A 23,089-nucleotide genomic window follows, 5' to 3' on the forward strand; every position below is an offset into this window, starting at 1 on the left:
CCCATGACTCGGGAACAAATATTTGTGTTCATACAATTAAATGCCCATACCGGGATTCCAACACAGAGTCATCGGTTTCACAGGCAGGGTCACTGTCACTACCCACTAGGCCAGACCGGTGGTCATAAAACTTACGGGTGTGGTGAGCGCGTAGGGCGTCCTCGCCGGGTCAAGCGCCTCCGCTAGTAGACCACACGACTCCAAGATTGGGTTCCAGCTGGTCGCGCTTTGTATGAATACTTTAAGGAGTAACTTACGGGTGTGGTGAGCGCGTAGGGCGTCCTCGCCGGGTCTAGCGCTTCCGCTAGTAGTCCACACGACTCCAAGATTGGGTTCCAGCCGGTCGCGCTTTGTATGTATCTGTTAAGAAATCAAAGGTTTTTGTTAATTTTTGATACACATTATTTTATTTTAGATTGTACTTATTTTTAAGTTACCTATTACATATACAGCGTGCTGTCCACTATGGGGTATTCATTGCGGGGCTTGATTGTGCTCGCTAAGCTGAGGTGCTTTTTTATTTTGGGATCAATGCTGAGGTTGTGAAAAAAAATTAGGTTTTTTTATAGAATACATCGACATCCCGGCCACCGGAATGTATGAAAAACTTAAATTATATTCACGATTTTTGAAGTACAGTAGAATTTGTTTATTATGACTCCGCTTATACTGACCAACAGCTTACTATGACGTCATTACTGTGAAGTTGGGTTTCATATAAAATTCTTTGTGACAAATTCGGATAAGATGACTTCGCTTTTTGTGATAAATCGCTTACTATGACCTAAAAATCCTATTTCTATGTAAATATGTCAGGTTATACTGACACATTCGCTAGTTTTCATGGTCGTCACGTCACCACGTCTTTCCCTGCGAGGACGTTTGGTGCGTTCGTGGCGTGTAAGTTATTTTAGTTTTGATTTTCAGTGACAAGTTGATACTTGTAGCAAGTTTAATAAAACTCATGTCTCACAAAGGAATTTGAGATTATTTTGAAAAACATAACAAAAATAAGAAGTTGTACAACTATGTTTTATATGACATCCGCTTAGTATGACGTGTTTGTCACTTCCTTTTGTCATTATAAGCGGATTCTACTGTAGTAAAGTGTAAAGTAGTTCAGTAGGTAGTAAAATGTATCACAAATCATGTCACCAACGTCACAGAATAAATAATAGTCCTAGGTCCGTAGTCCGAGGACTCACTCTCTAACAAAACGCGTCTGTTACGATCAGTACAGATATGGCCGCTAGGTGGCGACAGCGCCACGCGCGGCTTATGGCAAACCCCAAAATTGCGTCGTGCGATTTCGTCCGCGATTTCGTCGTGGAAAGCGACGAAATCGCGGAGTGAGACACGCCTGCCAACGTCTGAGGATTCAGAGTCAGTTTTAAAAATACCGATTTTTTTTTCGATCGATGTTACTCTGGGTCGGGTCGGGACGGTTGCACCAAAATGTTCGTATCGTTAAAGAGTTCGCTAAATGTTTATGTACGGAAAGTTTCATAGTAAGGCGCCGGGGCGCACCGGCTGACGTTGATCGGTCTGTCAAATGTGGTCGGTGCAACTGGCCCTAAGTAGATAATGACGGTTTGGAAATGTAACCGGTTTCCGAGCTTCGGTGTAGAGTAGTACTCACTTCCTGTAGTGCGGCGCCAGCGCGGCCAGGCCGCCGCCGTCGCGCCGCGCGGCTTGCGGCAGCGCCCGCAGCGCGCGCGCCCACACGGCGCGGCCGCGCGCCTGCTGCCCGGTGTAGAGTAGTACTCACTTCCTGTAGTGCGGCGCCAGCGCGGCCAGGCCGCCGCCGTCGCGCCGCGCGGCTTGCGGCAGCGCCCGCAGCGCGCGCGCCCACACGGCGCGGCCGCGCGCCTGCTGCCCGGTGTAGAGTAGTACTCACTTCCTGTAGTGCGGCGCCAGCGCGGCCAGGCCGCCGCCGTCGCGCCGCGCGGCTTGCGGCAGCGCCCGCAGCGCGCGCGCCCACACGGCGCGGCCGCGCGCCTGCTGCCCGGTGTAGAGTAGTACTCACTTCCTGTAGTGCGGCGCCAGCGCGGCCAGGCCGCCGCCGTCGCGCCGCGCGGCTTGCGGCAGCGCCCGCAGCGCGCGCGCCCACACGGCGCGGCCGCGCGCCTGCTGCCCGGTGTAGAGTAGTACTCACTTCCTGTAGTGCGGCGCCAGCGCGGCCAGGCCGCCGCCGTCGCGCCGCGCGGCTTGCGGCAGCGCCCGCAGCGCGCGCGCCCACACGGCGCGGCCGCGCGCCTGCTGCCCGGTGTAGAGTAGTACTCACTTCCTGTAGTGCGGCGCCAGCGCGGCCAGGCCGCCGCCGTCGCGCCGCGCGGCTTGCGGCAGCGCCCGCAGCGCGCGCGCCCACACGGCGCGGCCGCGCGCCTGCTGCCCGGTGTAGAGTAGTACTCACTTCCTGTAGTGCGGCGCCAGCGCGGCCAGGCCGCCGCCGTCGCGCCGCGCGGCTTGCGGCAGCGCCCGCAGCGCGCGCGCCCACACGGCGCGGCCGCGCGCCTGCTGCCCGGTGTAGAGTAGTACTCACTTCCTGTAGTGCGGCGCCAGCGCGGCCAGGCCGCCGCCGTCGCGCCGCGCGGCTTGCGGCAGCGCCCGCAGCGCGCGCGCCCACACGGCGCGGCCGCGCGCCTGCTGCCCGGTGTAGAGTAGTACTCACTTCCTGTAGTGCGGCGCCAGCGCGGCCAGGCCGCCGCCGTCGCGCCGCGCGGCTTGCGGCAGCGCCCGCAGCGCGCGCGCCCACACGGCGCGGCCGCGCGCCTGCTGCCCGGTGTAGAGTAGTACTCACTTCCTGTAGTGCGGCGCCAGCGCGGCCAGGCCGCCGCCGTCGCGCCGCGCGGCTTGCGGCAGCGCCCGCAGCGCGCGCGCCCACACGGCGCGGCCGCGCGCCTGCTGCCCGGTGTAGAGTAGTACTCACTTCCTGTAGTGCGGCGCCAGCGCGGCCAGGCCGCCGCCGTCGCGCCGCGCGGCTTGCGGCAGCGCCCGCAGCGCGCGCGCCCACACGGCGCGGCCGCGCGCCTGCTGCCCGGTGTAGAGTAGTACTCACTTCCTGTAGTGCGGCGCCAGCGCGGCCAGGCCGCCGCCGTCGCGCCGCGCGGCTTGCGGCAGCGCCCGCAGCGCGCGCGCCCACACGGCGCGGCCGCGCGCCTGCTGCCCGGTGTAGAGTAGTACTCACTTCCTGTAGTGCGGCGCCAGCGCGGCCAGGCCGCCGCCGTCGCGCCGCGCGGCTTGCGGCAGCGCCCGCAGCGCGCGCGCCCACACGGCGCGGCCGCGCGCCTGCTGCCCGGTGTAGAGTAGTACTCACTTCCTGTAGTGCGGCGCCAGCGCGGCCAGGCCGCCGCCGTCGCGCCGCGCGGCTTGCGGCAGCGCCCGCAGCGCGCGCGCCCACACGGCGCGGCCGCGCGCCTGCTGCCCGGTGTAGAGTAGTACTCACTTCCTGTAGTGCGGCGCCAGCGCGGCCAGGCCGCCGCCGTCGCGCCGCGCGGCTTGCGGCAGCGCCCGCAGCGCGCGCGCCCACACGGCGCGGCCGCGCGCCTGCTGCCCGGTGTAGAGTAGTACTCACTTCCTGTAGTGCGGCGCCAGCGCGGCCAGGCCGCCGCCGTCGCGCCGCGCGGCTTGCGGCAGCGCCCGCAGCGCGCGCGCCCACACGGCGCGGCCGCGCGCCTGCTGCCCGGTGTAGAGTAGTACTCACTTCCTGTAGTGCGGCGCCAGCGCGGCCAGGCCGCCGCCGTCGCGCCGCGCGGCTTGCGGCAGCGCCCGCAGCGCGCGCGCCCACACGGCGCGGCCGCGCGCCTGCTGCCCGGTGTAGAGTAGTACTCACTTCCTGTAGTGCGGCGCCAGCGCGGCCAGGCCGCCGCCGTCGCGCCGCGCGGCTTGCGGCAGCGCCCGCAGCGCGCGCGCCCACACGGCGCGGCCGCGCGCCTGCTGCCCGGTGTAGAGTAGTACTCACTTCCTGTAGTGCGGCGCCAGCGCGGCCAGGCCGCCGCCGTCGCGCCGCGCGGCTTGCGGCAGCGCCCGCAGCGCGCGCGCCCACACGGCGCGGCCGCGCGCCTGCTGCCCGGTGTAGAGTAGTACTCACTTCCTGTAGTGCGGCGCCAGCGCGGCCAGGCCGCCGCCGTCGCGCCGCGCGGCTTGCGGCAGCGCCCGCAGCGCGCGCGCCCACACGGCGCGGCCGCGCGCCTGCTGCCCGGTGTAGAGTAGTACTCACTTCCTGTAGTGCGGCGCCAGCGCGGCCAGGCCGCCGCCGTCGCGCCGCGCGGCTTGCGGCAGCGCCCGCAGCGCGCGCGCCCACACGGCGCGGCCGCGCGCCTGCTGCCCGGTGTAGAGTAGTACTCACTTCCTGTAGTGCGGCGCCAGCGCGGCCAGGCCGCCGCCGTCGCGCCGCGCGGCTTGCGGCAGCGCCCGCAGCGCGCGCGCCCACACGGCGCGGCCGCGCGCCTGCTGCCCGGTGTAGAGTAGTACTCACTTCCTGTAGTGCGGCGCCAGCGCGGCCAGGCCGCCGCCGTCGCGCCGCGCGGCTTGCGGCAGCGCCCGCAGCGCGCGCGCCCACACGGCGCGGCCGCGCGCCTGCTGCCCGGTGTAGAGTAGTACTCACTTCCTGTAGTGCGGCGCCAGCGCGGCCAGGCCGCCGCCGTCGCGCCGCGCGGCTTGCGGCAGCGCCCGCAGCGCGCGCGCCCACACGGCGCGGCCGCGCGCCTGCTGCCCGGTGTAGAGTAGTACTCACTTCCTGTAGTGCGGCGCCAGCGCGGCCAGGCCGCCGCCGTCGCGCCGCGCGGCTTGCGGCAGCGCCCGCAGCGCGCGCGCCCACACGGCGCGGCCGCGCGCCTGCTGCCCGGTGTAGAGTAGTACTCACTTCCTGTAGTGCGGCGCCAGCGCGGCCAGGCCGCCGCCGTCGCGCCGCGCGGCTTGCGGCAGCGCCCGCAGCGCGCGCGCCCACACGGCGCGGCCGCGCGCCTGCTGCCCGGTGTAGAGTAGTACTCACTTCCTGTAGTGCGGCGCCAGCGCGGCCAGGCCGCCGCCGTCGCGCCGCGCGGCTTGCGGCAGCGCCCGCAGCGCGCGCGCCCACACGGCGCGGCCGCGCGCCTGCTGCCCGGTGTAGAGTAGTACTCACTTCCTGTAGTGCGGCGCCAGCGCGGCCAGGCCGCCGCCGTCGCGCCGCGCGGCTTGCGGCAGCGCCCGCAGCGCGCGCGCCCACACGGCGCGGCCGCGCGCCTGCTGCCCGGTGTAGAGTAGTACTCACTTCCTGTAGTGCGGCGCCAGCGCGGCCAGGCCGCCGCCGTCGCGCCGCGCGGCTTGCGGCAGCGCCCGCAGCGCGCGCGCCCACACGGCGCGGCCGCGCGCCTGCTGCCCGGTGTAGAGTAGTACTCACTTCCTGTAGTGCGGCGCCAGCGCGGCCAGGCCGCCGCCGTCGCGCCGCGCGGCTTGCGGCAGCGCCCGCAGCGCGCGCGCCCACACGGCGCGGCCGCGCGCCTGCTGCCCGGTGTAGAGTAGTACTCACTTCCTGTAGTGCGGCGCCAGCGCGGCCAGGCCGCCGCCGTCGCGCCGCGCGGCTTGCGGCAGCGCCCGCAGCGCGCGCGCCCACACGGCGCGGCCGCGCGCCTGCTGCCCGGTGTAGAGTAGTACTCACTTCCTGTAGTGCGGCGCCAGCGCGGCCAGGCCGCCGCCGTCGCGCCGCGCGGCTTGCGGCAGCGCCCGCAGCGCGCGCGCCCACACGGCGCGGCCGCGCGCCTGCTGCCCGGTGTAGAGTAGTACTCACTTCCTGTAGTGCGGCGCCAGCGCGGCCAGGCCGCCGCCGTCGCGCCGCGCGGCTTGCGGCAGCGCCCGCAGCGCGCGCGCCCACACGGCGCGGCCGCGCGCCTGCTGCCCGGTGTAGAGTAGTACTCACTTCCTGTAGTGCGGCGCCAGCGCGGCCAGGCCGCCGCCGTCGCGCCGCGCGGCTTGCGGCAGCGCCCGCAGCGCGCGCGCCCACACGGCGCGGCCGCGCGCCTGCTGCCCGGTGTAGAGTAGTACTCACTTCCTGTAGTGCGGCGCCAGCGCGGCCAGGCCGCCGCCGTCGCGCCGCGCGGCTTGCGGCAGCGCCCGCAGCGCGCGCGCCCACACGGCGCGGCCGCGCGCCTGCTGCCCGGTGTAGAGTAGTACTCACTTCCTGTAGTGCGGCGCCAGCGCGGCCAGGCCGCCGCCGTCGCGCCGCGCGGCTTGCGGCAGCGCCCGCAGCGCGCGCGCCCACACGGCGCGGCCGCGCGCCTGCTGCCCGGTGTAGAGTAGTACTCACTTCCTGTAGTGCGGCGCCAGCGCGGCCAGGCCGCCGCCGTCGCGCCGCGCGGCTTGCGGCAGCGCCCGCAGCGCGCGCGCCCACACGGCGCGGCCGCGCGCCTGCTGCCCGGTGTAGAGTAGTACTCACTTCCTGTAGTGCGGCGCCAGCGCGGCCAGGCCGCCGCCGTCGCGCCGCGCGGCTTGCGGCAGCGCCCGCAGCGCGCGCGCCCACACGGCGCGGCCGCGCGCCTGCTGCCCGGTGTAGAGTAGTACTCACTTCCTGTAGTGCGGCGCCAGCGCGGCCAGGCCGCCGCCGTCGCGCCGCGCGGCTTGCGGCAGCGCCCGCAGCGCGCGCGCCCACACGGCGCGGCCGCGCGCCTGCTGCCCGGTGTAGAGTAGTACTCACTTCCTGTAGTGCGGCGCCAGCGCGGCCAGGCCGCCGCCGTCGCGCCGCGCGGCTTGCGGCAGCGCCCGCAGCGCGCGCGCCCACACGGCGCGGCCGCGCGCCTGCTGCCCGGTGTAGAGTAGTACTCACTTCCTGTAGTGCGGCGCCAGCGCGGCCAGGCCGCCGCCGTCGCGCCGCGCGGCTTGCGGCAGCGCCCGCAGCGCGCGCGCCCACACGGCGCGGCCGCGCGCCTGCTGCCCGGTGTAGAGTAGTACTCACTTCCTGTAGTGCGGCGCCAGCGCGGCCAGGCCGCCGCCGTCGCGCCGCGCGGCTTGCGGCAGCGCCCGCAGCGCGCGCGCCCACACGGCGCGGCCGCGCGCCTGCTGCCCGGTGTAGAGTAGTACTCACTTCCTGTAGTGCGGCGCCAGCGCGGCCAGGCCGCCGCCGTCGCGCCGCGCGGCTTGCGGCAGCGCCCGCAGCGCGCGCGCCCACACGGCGCGGCCGCGCGCCTGCTGCCCGGTGTAGAGTAGTACTCACTTCCTGTAGTGCGGCGCCAGCGCGGCCAGGCCGCCGCCGTCGCGCCGCGCGGCTTGCGGCAGCGCCCGCAGCGCGCGCGCCCACACGGCGCGGCCGCGCGCCTGCTGCCCGGTGTAGAGTAGTACTCACTTCCTGTAGTGCGGCGCCAGCGCGGCCAGGCCGCCGCCGTCGCGCCGCGCGGCTTGCGGCAGCGCCCGCAGCGCGCGCGCCCACACGGCGCGGCCGCGCGCCTGCTGCCCGGTGTAGAGTAGTACTCACTTCCTGTAGTGCGGCGCCAGCGCGGCCAGGCCGCCGCCGTCGCGCCGCGCGGCTTGCGGCAGCGCCCGCAGCGCGCGCGCCCACACGGCGCGGCCGCGCGCCTGCTGCCCGGTGTAGAGTAGTACTCACTTCCTGTAGTGCGGCGCCAGCGCGGCCAGGCCGCCGCCGTCGCGCCGCGCGGCTTGCGGCAGCGCCCGCAGCGCGCGCGCCCACACGGCGCGGCCGCGCGCCTGCTGCCCGGTGTAGAGTAGTACTCACTTCCTGTAGTGCGGCGCCAGCGCGGCCAGGCCGCCGCCGTCGCGCCGCGCGGCTTGCGGCAGCGCCCGCAGCGCGCGCGCCCACACGGCGCGGCCGCGCGCCTGCTGCCCGGTGTAGAGTAGTACTCACTTCCTGTAGTGCGGCGCCAGCGCGGCCAGGCCGCCGCCGTCGCGCCGCGCGGCTTGCGGCAGCGCCCGCAGCGCGCGCGCCCACACGGCGCGGCCGCGCGCCTGCTGCCCGGTGTAGAGTAGTACTCACTTCCTGTAGTGCGGCGCCAGCGCGGCCAGGCCGCCGCCGTCGCGCCGCGCGGCTTGCGGCAGCGCCCGCAGCGCGCGCGCCCACACGGCGCGGCCGCGCGCCTGCTGCCCGGTGTAGAGTAGTACTCACTTCCTGTAGTGCGGCGCCAGCGCGGCCAGGCCGCCGCCGTCGCGCCGCGCGGCTTGCGGCAGCGCCCGCAGCGCGCGCGCCCACACGGCGCGGCCGCGCGCCTGCTGCCCGGTGTAGAGTAGTACTCACTTCCTGTAGTGCGGCGCCAGCGCGGCCAGGCCGCCGCCGTCGCGCCGCGCGGCTTGCGGCAGCGCCCGCAGCGCGCGCGCCCACACGGCGCGGCCGCGCGCCTGCTGCCCGGTGTAGAGTAGTACTCACTTCCTGTAGTGCGGCGCCAGCGCGGCCAGGCCGCCGCCGTCGCGCCGCGCGGCTTGCGGCAGCGCCCGCAGCGCGCGCGCCCACACGGCGCGGCCGCGCGCCTGCTGCCCGGTGTAGAGTAGTACTCACTTCCTGTAGTGCGGCGCCAGCGCGGCCAGGCCGCCGCCGTCGCGCCGCGCGGCTTGCGGCAGCGCCCGCAGCGCGCGCGCCCACACGGCGCGGCCGCGCGCCTGCTGCCCGGTGTAGAGTAGTACTCACTTCCTGTAGTGCGGCGCCAGCGCGGCCAGGCCGCCGCCGTCGCGCCGCGCGGCTTGCGGCAGCGCCCGCAGCGCGCGCGCCCACACGGCGCGGCCGCGCGCCTGCTGCCCGGTGTAGAGTAGTACTCACTTCCTGTAGTGCGGCGCCAGCGCGGCCAGGCCGCCGCCGTCGCGCCGCGCGGCTTGCGGCAGCGCCCGCAGCGCGCGCGCCCACACGGCGCGGCCGCGCGCCTGCTGCCCGGTGTAGAGTAGTACTCACTTCCTGTAGTGCGGCGCCAGCGCGGCCAGGCCGCCGCCGTCGCGCCGCGCGGCTTGCGGCAGCGCCCGCAGCGCGCGCGCCCACACGGCGCGGCCGCGCGCCTGCTGCCCCGCGCCCGCGCCCAGCCGCGCCAGGAACCGCGCCACCAACGCCTAAGGACAATGATACCACACATATATTAATTACACTCATAGCAGGCGTGGCTCACTCCGCGATTTCGCCGCTTTGCTACAGGTAGCTAAAAGTACATCCGTTCCACACCGATTTTGGTGGCGAACCATAAGCCGCGCGTGGCGCTGTCGCCACCTAGCGGCCGTACCTGTCGTGATCGTAACAGACGCGTTTTGTTAGAGAGTGAGTCATCTGTACCTAGTACTATTATTTATTCTGTGCTGTGCATATTAACATAATTCAAAAACCATTTAGTTTCCGGCTAACAGCAAGTAAAGGATAATATATCAAAGGTCTGCCTTTGAAAACCAGCGTTGTAGTTAATACACTACAACATTATGTTGAAACAAGCTCCTTTTAACACTCACGAATATTTCTCCCTTGACGCCAATAGCACCATCCCACTAGCCCGGGTTAACCGGTTAAATCTGAAGATACCATGGTTACCAGTACAATTTAACACCAATTTGAGTTAACCCCGGGTTAAAGGGATGGTGCAAGTGACTCTTAGATGTGCAACTCAGTCTCTTAATTTTTTAAGTCTAAATTTAAGGTTTATCTATAATAAATGTGTTACACTATCTATTAACTCTGCTATTTCATGTGGTGTTGAATAAAAATTGTCTTCTACACAATAAATAATACTACTAGGTACAGAAGGTTCACTGTAACAAAACGCGTCTATTACGATAGATATGACCGCTAGGTGCCGCAAGCGCGAGCGTCCGTTCCGTAGCGGTGCGCGGCAACCACTACTGCCAGGCACCAGAACTGGTGTGGGCCGCATGTACTGGCCCCAATTTCACATCGGTGACAGGTGCGACGAATTGTAAAATCACTGTTGCTGACGTCACAGGCATCCATGGGCTACGATTACCACTTACCATCGGGCGGGCCGTATTCCTGTTTGCCACCATCATTGTATTATTTAAAAAAACTTTATTATATCGGAAAAAAACAGATATTTCTCCTGCGAAGTTTCTGACAATTGTCAAAGATTTAGAAGAATTGTAGATAATTCTTGACAGGTAATGAGTTATATGTCGGAATTTCGTGACAATTGTAGTGTTTCTTGTGACAATTGTCATAAACTTAGCAAGAGAAATATCTGTTTTTTTCCGATATCATAAAGTTTTTTTTAATAATACAATGATGGTGGCAAACAGGAATACGGCCCGCCCGATGGTAAGCGGTAACCGTAGTTCATGGATGCCTGTGACGTCAGTAACAGTGATTTTACAATTCGTCGCACCTGTCACGTTGGTGAAACAGGGGCTGGTAGCGACGCGACGAAATCGCGGAGTGAGCCACGCCTGCTAACGTACAACCGCCCTCAGATATATTGGAGCATTTTCACAGATATCCGACATTTTTATGTTATCAAATGAAATAAATCAATCAATAGCTCACTAGATAAGTTTTGCATTTTTAGACAAATATGAATTACAGAGATGGCCTATCAATTACACTTTTTTAAACTGTATTTCCATAAATGTTTGGCGGAAAAACATTAACTTTATTTTTAAATTTGCTAATAAAAATAAATTTTGAAAATATCAGCGTTCCGAACAGACTACTTACAAATTATACAATATTCCCATTTCATACAAAGTTTAACAAAAAATTGACTAAGCCCCAAATACGTATGCAATAAACCAGCGAACATTTTGTCGACCAATCCGTCTTTGTTTTCGTCCAGAAGGTTCCTGACTGGCGGCTTCTGGTTCACCTGCAAGGCTCTTAGACAGAGAGAGAGAGAGAGAGAGAGAGAGGTTCTACTCACCCGTCCCTTTCTAACAGTGCGCATTTGCGCGAGTCTGTCCGCGTGCAGTAAGCCGGCGAACATTTTGTCGACCAGCTCGTCTTTGTTTTCGTCCAGAATTCTTTACTGGCGGGGCTTTTGGTTCAATGCTAGATTTACCTGAAAGGCGACAGAGAGAGAGAGAGGTTCAACTCACCCGTCCCTTTCTAACAATGAGCATTTGCGCGAGCCTGTCCACTTGCAGTAAGCCGGCGAACATTTAGTCGACCAGCTCGTCTTTGTTTTCGTCCAGAAGGTCCTTAACTGCGGCTTCTGGTTCTCCTGCAAGGCTCTAAGACAGAGAGAGAGAGAGAGTGAGGTTCAACTCACCCGTCCTTTTCTAACAGTGAGCATTTGCGCGAGCCTGTCCGCGTGCAGTAAGCCGGCAAACATTTTGTCGACCAGCTCGTCTTTGTTTTCGTCCAGAATTCTTAACTGGCGGGGCTTTTGGTTAAATGCTAGATTTACCTGAAAGGCGACAGAGAGAGAGAGAGAGGTTCAACTCACCCGTCCCTTTCTAACAGTGAGCATTTGCGCGAGCCTGTCCGCGTGCAGTAAGCCGGCGAACATTTTGTCGACCAGCTCGTCTTTGTTTTCGTCCAGAAGGTTCTTGACCGGCGGCGACTTTTGGTTCACGGCAAGATTCACCACCTGAAAGGCAATATACAATAAATAAATAGCACCAGGGAGACTGAGCTTTGCTCGGAAAACATATAAAAACTTAAAAATGCGCGTTGTCCCAGAGATAAGACCTAGCTAGATCGATTTTTCGCCCCCGAAATATAGCAAATTTCATCTAAATCATTACAGATTTAGTGCATAGTTGTTTTCCATCGTATTTTCTCGGAAACGTTCGCATTTGTCATGCTACTTCAGTAAACCAGAGTCGGACTCGCCCACCGAGGGTTGGGTACTTTTTAGTATTTGTTGTTATAGCCACAGAAATACATCATCTGTGAAAATTTCAACTGTCTATCACGGTTCATGAGATACAGCCTTGTGACAGACAGACGGACGGACAGACGGATATAGTAATAGGGTCCCGATTTTACCCTTTGGGTACGGAACCCTAAAAAAGCTGTTTCTTTTGTACGTTACCTGTCTCTTATCTACGCTCTCGCTCTTAGGGCTGTCCTGTTTAGGCCTTCTCTGTACAGATTCAATGTTTCTCAGGAACACGTTAGAGTCTTCTTCTAGCTCGTTCTCTAGCGCTTCCTTCTGCGCCGCTTCTAGCTGCTTCTGCTTCTCTTCTCTTTCCTGCAATGGATGGAGAAATATCGATAAATATCATTCATGACCTTCTTGACATAAATCACATGAACCCAATGTGTTTTTTTTTTTCAATTTTGTTACATGCATTTGTTGCAACCGGCACGTATGGAGGTCCAAGGGGGAGGCCTATGTTCAGCAGTGGACGTCTTATGGCTGAGATGATGATGATGATGATGATTTGTTGCTGAAGCTGACTGTACTGTTCTTTCAACGGGCAGCTAACATTCATCGAGACAATTTTAAGACTGCATCGAGCAAAATCAGCGAAAAAGGCAGTCACCGTTTAGTCGCTAGCGTTCACATCTCTTGATAAAAAAAATTATAATAAATGTCATTATTATCCCAAAGAGTGTGTTTACAACGAATCACCCTTGAAAATCTGAAATATTTTACAATATAATAAATACACTTATGCAAAGTTGTACCTAAAACGAGATGAACGAGTGTCAGCGTTTAGTAAAATTTGTATAAAAAAATCGATGCTCATGCTATAAAATCGAGTGATTTCGAAAGCCTGATAACTGGACTACAACGAATCAGGCTTTTCCTATTTTTCCTCTTAAAGGCTACAGAGAAATTCAATCGTAAACGTAAACTTTCGTAAAATTTCCATACATCCGCCATATCTGTCAAATTCTCCTTTCAATCAGATGCCCGCTGGGCTTGGTTCAAAGCGGACGCGTACCAGGATCTCCCAGTTTGACAGTTTGAAATTCATATCCGTATACGAATGATGATACCAGTGAAAAACGGTGTTCAAAATAAATAGGGTAAATAAATAACGTCACACGGAGATCTAGAGTCATTAAAATTTCGACATCTTTTTATTCACAAGTCATAATACTTAAAAAATATAACAAATTATTTAATAAAATATATGAATACAACCAAATCAGTGTAATTAGCTTCTTCCTAATTCACTTAAATTGAAAAAGTTTGAAGATTTGTTATTTCTTATTGGAATAAATTTTCATTGTGCTGGTATTCATGTTACGTCATTTTAAAAACATATATGACATAATGTCAATATACTAGATAAACAATTTATCAACAAAATTTTTCACATTTTAGCCTAAGCAATATAAATTATTAAAATTTTATTTATGAAGACGGAGCAATGTTGTTCACATAATTTCAGCAATAAAATTCTTAGTTTCAACTAGTTCTGTTGCTATTCTAAGAGCTATCACGAGCTCTGAAAGTTAATTCAATGATATATCATCAAGAAATTGAAATCAAGACTCGACCTGCAGTCTCAGCGAGTTTTTGTGGCTATATTATCAGTTGAAAGAACGATATTTAAAGCCAATACCAGCAGTGGTCTGTTTTACGAGTACCTATATTGGTTTCATGTGACGATGTTTATATAAATGTATCTATCAAACAACAACGTGCTTTTATTTCATTGATATTCGGTGCAAAACGATAACTCAGTAACGAAATTAAATTATGAGAAATGCCTTTGGTTTTTTTCAGTGAACGTTTATATTTATGAGGTCGTTTATAGGTAAGGTCTTATGTCTTATCAGCGTGGCTTTGGCCTTTGGACATTTTTGTAATGCTTTGTAATAAGATAGGTGAGGTATCTACTTATATCCCTAATTGTAATAACCTTTTTTGAAATGAATTACAATTTAATTATTTAAATAAAAAAGTGGTCCACAATAATATACATCCGTTCGGTCCGCTAAAATAATATAAGTGCCCTTCATAATATTAAGTAGGTATATTTAAGATTAACAATCAAATTGGGTGAGATATTTCCGACATAAAACCTAAAGGTAAAAGTACAATTTGCTAAGTAAACTGTCAATCTACATTAATTATTATAATAGATAGACTCTTATAGGTCAGCTTACTGAAGATTATGAACAACATATAGGTACTTTCTAAATAAAATACAATTTGTTTTTCCATGACTCATGTAGGCCTTATTTTACTAGACCATTTAAATTAAAGATGAAATTAATTCATGATAAAAGGTAATAAGGCCCGGTAATATTCTCTGTTATTCTTGAACTTGTACTATGACTCAGACACTGACACTGACAGTGCAAGTAACAAGGCCCGGTTCCGAACCAACATGGTATGGTTTTTTTATAAAACGTGTATTTTTCAAAAGCGCCGGAATATTATTATAACTATTTTGGTATATGAAGAAACATGAACAAATGAGAAATCTATATTGAATTGAATTAGTAATAATATCCTGATTATTTATAAAACTATTTCAGTTAAAATAAAGGTGGGCCTTATATGCCTCACCTAACCCTATTCGTCCACATTTAGATCCTATAGCTATATTTGGTCACTTTGGCCGTCACTATCTATTTGATACCGATTGTACTAACAATTAAAAGTACAGCTCATATGTACTTTTTCCTGTACTGAAACTTATAAGGTATGCCCACCAAATACGCTCATAAGAACGATATATTCGATAGATATAGGCTATGAACTATCTAATGATATACAGGGTGCAATCGTTAAGTGTAGCCAGGCTATAATTCAGTAAATATAACAGATATCAGAAAACTTCAAATTGATATCGAAAGTGCGTTGTTACCCAATGAGTAAAATTACATTAATAACTTTTTTTAAATAAAAACAGAAATATCCCAGACATTAACTCTACTCTAAGACATTAACTCACAAACCCTCCCATACATTTAGTACGACGACTCACCCTTCAAAGAACGTTGGTGCCGTAAGAGATAAAACTGCTTGAGATTCATTATTTGCGATGATAAATTGTAATAAAATAATAAAACTACCGTTTATGAAATAATAGATTTATTATTTCATAAACGGTAGTTTTATTATTTTATTACAGTGAGGGGTGAGTCGTCGTACTAAATGTATGGGAGGGTTTGACGTTAATGTTTGGGATATTTCTGCTTTTATTTAAAAAAGTTATTAGGAATCATCCATTAATTACGTCACATTAATTTCTAGGTTTTTTGACCCCTCCCCCCCTCCTTGTCACACTTGGTCACATTTTGCAACTCCCTCCCCACCTGGTGTGACGTCACATTTTAGGTAATTTTGTTTTCAACGAAATGGGCAGTACTAACTCGGCATTATTTAAAAAACCGGGCAAGTGCGAGTCGGACTCGCGCACGAAGGGTTCCGTACCATAATGCAAAAAAAACAAACAAAAAGCAAAAAAAAAAAACGGTCACCCATCCAAGTACTGACCCCTCCCGACGTTGCTTAACTTTGATCAAAAATCACGTTTGTTGTATGGGAGCCCCATTTAAATCTTTATTTTATTCTGTTTTTAGTATTTGTTGTTATAGCGGCAACAGAAATACATCATCTGTGAAAATTTCAACTGTCTAGCTATCACGGTTCGTGAGATACAGCCTGGTGACAGACGGACGGACGGACGGACGGACAGCGAAGTCTTAGTAATAGGGTCCCGTTTTACCCTTTGGGTACGGAACCCTAAAAAAAAATATTTTTGGTAAAATAAATATATATAATTTTATAACACAAAACCGATTAGGAACGAAAATTACCTACATACTTCCAAAAACTCATTATTTAAATGTCATCATCATCATCATCATTTCAGCCTATATACGTCCCACTGCTGAGCACAGGCCTCCTCTCATGCGCGAGAGGGTTTGGGCTATAGTCCCCACGCTAGCCCAATGCGGATTGGGGACTTCACATACACCTTTGAATTTCTTCGCAAATGTATGCAGGTTTCCTCACGATGTTTTTCCTTCACCGAAAAGCTAGTGGTAAATATCAAATAATATTTCGTACATAAGTTCCGAAAAACTCATTGGTACGAGCCAGGATTTGAACCCGCGACCTCCGGATTGAAAGTCAGGCGTTCTATCCACTCGGCCACCACGGCTACTCGGCCACCACGGCTAAATGTACGCTACGTACGTAGGCTACGTTATTTAAATGTACTGCGAATAAAAAAATATAAATTAATTTTCGGTTACTGATGAATAGTGATGAAGTTAAAGTGACGTCACAGTGTTTGTGACTCCCCCTCCCCATGTCACAACATGTCACATTTTCTTGACCCCCTCCCCCCCAAACGTGTGACGTAATTAATGGATGACCCCTTAATGTAATTTTACTCATTGGGTAACGCACTTTCGATAACAATTTGAAGTTTTCTGATATCTGTTATATTTACGAAATTATAGCCTGGCTACACTTAACGATTACGCCCTGTATAAGTTACTTCGGGACGCGTCATGGTCATGGCCCAGAACCCATACTATCCAGGACACAGTTCTTTAATATTATATGGAGCTAAAAAGGCCCTCTGTCAGTGCAGGTGACAAGGCCCGGTCCCGGGCCTTATTGAACGTATGAGATGGAATAGTAAATTTAAATATTTTAATATAGGTAATTATGAGTTTTTTGATTTCCCGATAAGTTTTAAGTAAGCATCACTTACTGACTTACAAAAGTATAAGCGTAGTACCTGCATTCTATTAGATGTTTTTAAAGCCTTATTATCAATAGAGCTTTAAAAATTAAGTTATAAGTAAAATATAATAAGCGTGTTTAGTTGTAAAAAATATGTTACAAGACCTATATATAACTAATGAAGGGATAATTTTAGATATAAGTAGTTCACTTCGAGTAGGTAAAATAGACGATTTCTTATATCTTTAATAATAAAACTCCTAGTTTTAATTTGGTCTATGTCTACAAACCGCATACCTACCATCGCACACCAGCACACTGTTAACTGACAGTTCGTAAACCTTATAACAAAAGGCATAAGGTCTACCGATGGACAGTTAAGAGCGTCGCCGTTTGTACCTATCTTAATACAAAAGTCAACAACGAAAATAAATAATTACCTAATACGTCACATACCTATGACATGACATGAACAAACAAGGAAAGCTATATATAAAAAGTGTTTTTTCTCTGTCTTCTCACAAAGGAAAGTTTGACAGTTTTAATTCCTCAAAGGAGGTCAGTAGTTAACACTAAACTCGAAACAGCACCTTTAAAAAAACATTAGGGGTCACTGACCTGTCCCAGTAAATTGAAGTAGTGTGCGTGAGCTGCGTTTGTGCGTGAAATGGGGTAATTTGACAGAATCTGAAAATTTACCCTCCTCTACGCCCTCTTAACAAACCCAAATCAAAACAAGTAGGTTTCAAACTGAAATAAATGTCATATACTAAGAAAAAGTGACCAAGGCCTCCAGTGTCCTAGGCTGGAAATGAGCCAGCGTCCTCTGCTATCGCGGCAGGTGCCTGTGCCATTCGGCCACCGGGCCACAGCGGCATAGGTCGAATTTTTACAAGTACATGCACTTCTTACTGAAGGCTTTTGGCGCCCCCTGGCCATCCCTAAGGTAGAACAGTATGGTTCAAGTAGGTTTCGTTGTTTTATCACAGAGTTCCCATGGCCACCTCCTGTCTCCATCATCAGATCAGCTCAATGGTACCATAACATTGCATTTTCGCCTGACTTACATGTGTATGTGAGTGAAGATTTAGCTCAATCGAATGATGGGAACTGGATCTAATTTAGCTTGCAAGATTTGACCCGAACCACAGAATAAATAATAGTACAGCCGGCCTAGCCAAGGTTACAATCGCTATCGCTTCGACAACGAAAAGCATTATGTCTCTCTATCACTCTTCCATATTAGTGCGAAAGTGACAGTTGCGTTTCGATCGCTACGGAGCGTAAGCGATCGGCATCTTGGCTACGCGGCCTGGATACAGAAGGTTCACTCTCTAACAAAACGCGTCTATTACGACAGATATGACCGCTAGGTGGCGCAAGCGCGAGCGTCCATTCCGTAGCGGTGCGCGGCAACCACTACTGCTAGACACCAAAACTGATGTGGGCCGCGTGTACTGGTAGCGACGCGACGAAATCGCGGAGTGAGCCACGCCTGTCCCAACATACCAAGTTTTTTTTTTTTTAAACCTAGACCTAAACCTAGGTCATCCCGCCATCTCTTTTTTGGTCTACCTCTGCCCCGGCTAATCTGCAGTGTCCATTCAGTAGCCACTTTGGCCCACCGATCCGGGTGCATACGGCAGACGTGTCCCGCCCAATCCCACTTAAGCTTAGCGGCTTTAACACCCACATCTACTATACCTGTTCTGGAGCGCAGGTCGGTGTTCCTAACCCGATCGGTTCTGCGAACTCCTAGTATGCTGCGCTCCATTGCTCGCTGGCAAATCTTGAGTCGGGACTTCTGGGCTTCCGTTAATGACCAAGTTTGGGCGCCGTAAGTTAGGATAGGCAGGATACACATGTCGACGAGTTTGCGTTTTAGTGTCAGTGGAAGGTTGCCTTCATTAGCGCCTTCATGGACCAGCCGGCCTAGCCAAGGTTACAATCGCTATCGCTTCGACAACGAAAAGCATTATGCCTCTCTATCACTCTTCCATATTAGTGTGACAGTGACAGTTGCGTTTCGATCGCTACGGAGCGTAAGCGATTGGCATCTTGGCTACGCGGCCAGAACCTCTTCCAGGCGTTTTCGATGCGTCGATCGATTTCTTTAGACTGCCTGTTATCGAAGGATGCTATCTGGCCCAAATAGATGTATTTATTTTATTTTATTTTCTTTATTTAGGATTACCAACAGATAATACATCTTACATGCTCTTAAATCTATATAACAATCATGACTGATGCTTATCTAATTATAGGTAACCACAACTTATAACTAACTTACAACTTATAACTTATTCATCGACATATTGGATATACCAAGTTAAAGCTTATAAAAATGTATAAATACCTTGAGTATGAGCGCGTTGGATATCGCCAGGGGATCGTTCAGCTCCTCAAGTCTAAGCAGTATGAGATATAATGCCTCAATATCCAATAGTAGTTGCTTGGTTCTGCGCATTTCTCGAGGGACCTGAAAGAAACATTATTAATGTAAATGTTATATAACTACAAAAAGAATAAATAGTATAGAGGGGATGGATAAATGATTTTATTATTATTTTTATATCATTTTGATCCATATTCATTCACTGATATACAGGGTGGAAAGATGAGTCGGGCCCTGGAGGGAAAGTACCTTAAATCCTTAAGCAGGCTGATTTTACTTAAAGGAGACATTCATTTATTTTTAAAAAGAAACAAATCTGCATTCAAAGATTTTCTAAAACTCGCTTGCCTCGCCCGGGACTCGGACCGACTAAAAATTCCAAAAAATAAAAACTCGCAATTTATTCTACTAGTCGATACAGTTAATGTTAATGATAACATTTCGCCAAGAAACATTAGGTCTTACACTCGTCTATCGTACAAAATATAATATTCCGTACTCAAGATTTTTTTAGACAAGCCAAATTGAAGAAAAAAAGAAAAATCTTTAAATGCAGTTTTGTTTCTTTTTAAAAATAAAGGAATGCCTCATTTAAGTAAAATGAGCCAGCTTAAGGATTTAAGGTAGTTTCCCACCAGGGCCCGACTTATCTTTCCACCCTGTATATTTCTATTGTATAGTTGTTTATATCGTTCTAATTCTTTCCAATTTTTTGTGTATTTTCCCCATTCCTTTTTGTGTAATATATGTATGTTTATCCTATATTTTTTTATGTATTTATATATTTTATCTTTCTGGTACCTTGTTGTACATTTTGCTGCATTTGTCACCCTCTTTTCACTCTCTCCTCTCATCTACTCAAAGGTTAACTGGAAGAGATCCCTCAAAGGGACAAGTTCGCCTTTGTACTTCTTACTAATTGTATGTTATTTTTAATATGTCTTTTTGTACAATAAAGAGTTTACTACTACTATTACTAATGTAAATGTTATGTAACTATACTGGGTCAAGCAAATCTTGTCGGTAGCAAACGGCGGCAAATTTGAAAAATCGCGGGTTAGCAACACTGTGTTCGAATAATTCGAAAATCGCGTGTCATCTGTGTTTTATCTGTGGAATGTGGATCGCGAATGACAGCCATCATCTTGTTTGTTTACAAATGGTTTACAATGTTTACATTCTGAATCGATTCTATTTCAAGAGATATTTCTGCTGTGTCACCATTAAATACCAATATATTAAATAAGACTGTGCTTAATTAAAGCTAAGGTGCCTACAATGCCTACAGTGCCAACTGAGAAATCTAATAAAATATGAAAATCCAGTATGACATCTACCTGCTGAAGCAATGATTTTATTCATACATTCTTGTTTAACGGCATAGTCCACTTACAATTTTATTTTGAGATCTTCAAATTAGTTAATCATTTTTATCAACATCACACACCGCTTTTAAATTGTCCGTCTATACGTATTAATAACAATTTCAAACATTTTCAATAGAGAATCCGCGAGTGACAATTTGAATTGACGTACGTGACAAGGCGCGCTCAGCGGAAAAAAGAGTTTTGGCAGGGGTGCGAAGCTCCTGACTTCGGCCTAACTCGGCTCCGCTCGGCTCAGCATTGCTCCGAGCAATTTTTAGGGTTGGCACCACTTGACTTCCTTTTGCGTGCACGACCACAGATAAGATAATCACTTAAATTTTGACAACCCTAAATAGCCGAAAGGGATAGTGCCATATATTAGAAAGGGATAGTATGATTCGACCCTGAACCGCTGTCAAACTTCGGTTTTGTAGGAAGCTTCCTTTCTGTACGGTAGTACTATTATTTATTCTGTGGTTTTGGTTCGATGTACATTGTACATTGCTGCTTTTCTTAGCGCAATACTACTCTTTGAGTGTTGCCCTTCTTTAGTTTGCTTTACATTGCTACTGACAAGATTTGCTTGACGCACAATATATGATGTACAGTCAAGAGAGAAGTGTCAACGCTAGTTTAAGTTTCCGAGTCTAGCCTTGAAGAGGTGATGATGATTTAATAATTACATTATTATACTTGGACAAGCAGATTTTGTCAGTAGAAAAAGGCGGCAAATTTGAAAAATGTAGGCGCGAAGTTATATCGTCCCATAGAAAATTTGAAATTCGCGCCTTTTTTTACTGACAAGATTTGCTTGACCAGCTATACCAGAAAGTGATCTGTTTGCAAGTCAGTGGACGGATGTGTGTTGTATGTGCTAGAGGTACTGTGAGGTGATGGATGGGAGTTGACTATTTCCTTTTTCCTTTAATTATATTTTGAATTGTACAGTTCAGGCCGCGTAGCCAAAATGCCAATCGCTTACGCTCCGTAGCGATCGACTCGCAACTGTCACTGTCGCGCTACGCGCTAATATGGAAGAGTAATAGAGAGACATAATGCTTTTCGTTGTCGAAGCGATAGCGATTGTAACGTTGGCTAGGCCGGCTGGGCTCGGAAACCGTTCTCATTAGTCAAACCGGTTTCGTTCATTCGCCCTGGAACGAAAAGGATTTCGTTCCCGTTTGCGGTTGCCGGTTAAAGAATTGTTCTTTTGAGATAACGGTTTATGCCTAATACGTTACGTTCTCGAGGAACGAAATTAACCGGTTAAATTGAAAAAAATCGAGGCGAGATAGAACGAGTAAGTATTGCTATCTCTTTCACGTATGACAACGAGTTTAACCGAGAGTCTCCGAAAGCCAAGAGTAACCGGTATTATATCGTTCCCTGCGAACCGTAAAGTTCCGTTCCCTCTCTTTACCGGTTAGGAGAGCGAACGTAATTTGTTAGTTCGCGTTCCATCAATTAACCGGTTTTTTAATGAACGAAATAATGTAACGGTTTTGGAACGATATTAACAGGTATTTCAATACCGGTTCAGAGCCCTGCTTTAGTTTATAACTGTTATGCTGTATAACTTTTTTGTAATAAATTATTTACAATCACTACTATTGAATCCTAAGCGTGGCCTCCCCACATTAAGTTTTTAACAGGCAGGCTGAAGGAGGGGAGGGTCTGCCTTACTTACTACTAAAGGCACCACTATTTAAGGTGTCAACAAATGGGAGGCTCCTTCCTCGATTCCTCATGACTGAGGGTCGCGGCCACATGAAGTCGTTATTATGTGCACCAAGTCTCTCCATTCTGCACGATTTTCCACCCTCCTAATAATAGGCGCCTGTATAGCCCAGGCCTTCTTTACAGTGTCCACCCAGCGGGGTGGGTGTCCACTACCTCGTCCTGCATCCACCATGCCAAGCGCGATGCGCTTTCCAAGGTTGTCCGGCTCCTGGCCACGTGTCCAAAGTAGTCAAGGATTCGCTGGAGACAAATGGCTAATAAACGGCACTGGATTTTCAATTCCGCCATCCAAGGAATACCCAACATCTTGCGCCAACACCACATCTCCAATACGTCAATTCTACTCAGAGTCTAGGTTTCCGAACCATACAGGAATATAGAGAAGACCAGGGTGCACATTAGCCTGGTTCTGGTTGCTTTGCTGAGTCCTCTGTTCCTCCAGATGTTCTCTAACCGCTTAACCGCAGATTTTGCGATCTGAGCTCTTCTGTTTGCGGGAGGCTCCTGGCAGGCCTGGAGGCAGTACAGTTACTGCCCCTATCACTTGGAGACTTATGTGGTTACGGGTCAGGCGCGGTGTGTACTGACCTCGGCGGGGTTGGTGGTGCTGGCCACGCTGTTGGCCCGCGACGGCACGGCGGAGGGCTCCGCGCCGCCCACCAGCTCCACGTCGATGATCTTACGCGGCGCCGTCACGCTGCCGCACTACAACACACATCATATGTAACACAGATTAGATTTGATGATTTATTTCATGAAAGACAATTATATAGATTGTGTCTGACCATGGGGCTTTAAATCCAGGGCTCGATTCTACTCGCTAAACTGAGCTACTTTTATTATGGCACCAACCCCGAAATCCCCAAATTTTTTTTTTACTTTTTCATACATTTTGGCTGATCAGATATCGACGTTTCCTATGGAAAAGCCAAAAAAAATTCCCCGATTTTAGGGTTGGTCCCATAGTAAAAGTAGCTCAGTTTAGCGAGTAAAATCAAACCCTGGATTTAAGGCCCCATGGTCAGACACACCATGTATTTTTGACATCGATGCAAAAATAAGTTTGCATATGATGATAA

At 52.6% G+C, this 23,089-nt stretch overlaps 1 protein-coding gene across 1 annotated transcript in view; it reads right to left on the reverse strand.

Annotated features, from left to right (window-relative positions):
* LOC134677916 (GATA zinc finger domain-containing protein 14) overlaps positions 1 to 23,089 on the reverse strand; it is a 55,664-nt gene that overhangs the window by 5,824 nt on the left and 26,751 nt on the right. The window contains exons 11-16 of the mRNA XM_063536362.1: positions 22,599 to 22,715; positions 18,865 to 18,987; positions 11,934 to 12,092; positions 11,343 to 11,486; positions 8,864 to 9,015; positions 258 to 360 (exon numbers count right to left, since the gene is read on the reverse strand). Coding sequence (XP_063392432.1) covers positions 258 to 360; positions 8,864 to 9,015; positions 11,343 to 11,486; positions 11,934 to 12,092; positions 18,865 to 18,987; positions 22,599 to 22,715 — 798 coding nt within the window. The remainder of the gene's footprint in view (positions 1 to 257; positions 361 to 8,863; positions 9,016 to 11,342; positions 11,487 to 11,933; positions 12,093 to 18,864; positions 18,988 to 22,598; positions 22,716 to 23,089) is intronic.

The sequence above is a fragment of the Cydia fagiglandana genome, chromosome 27 (genome assembly GCF_963556715.1).
Source record: "Cydia fagiglandana chromosome 27, ilCydFagi1.1, whole genome shotgun sequence".
Taxonomy (NCBI): domain Eukaryota; kingdom Metazoa; phylum Arthropoda; class Insecta; order Lepidoptera; family Tortricidae; genus Cydia; species Cydia fagiglandana.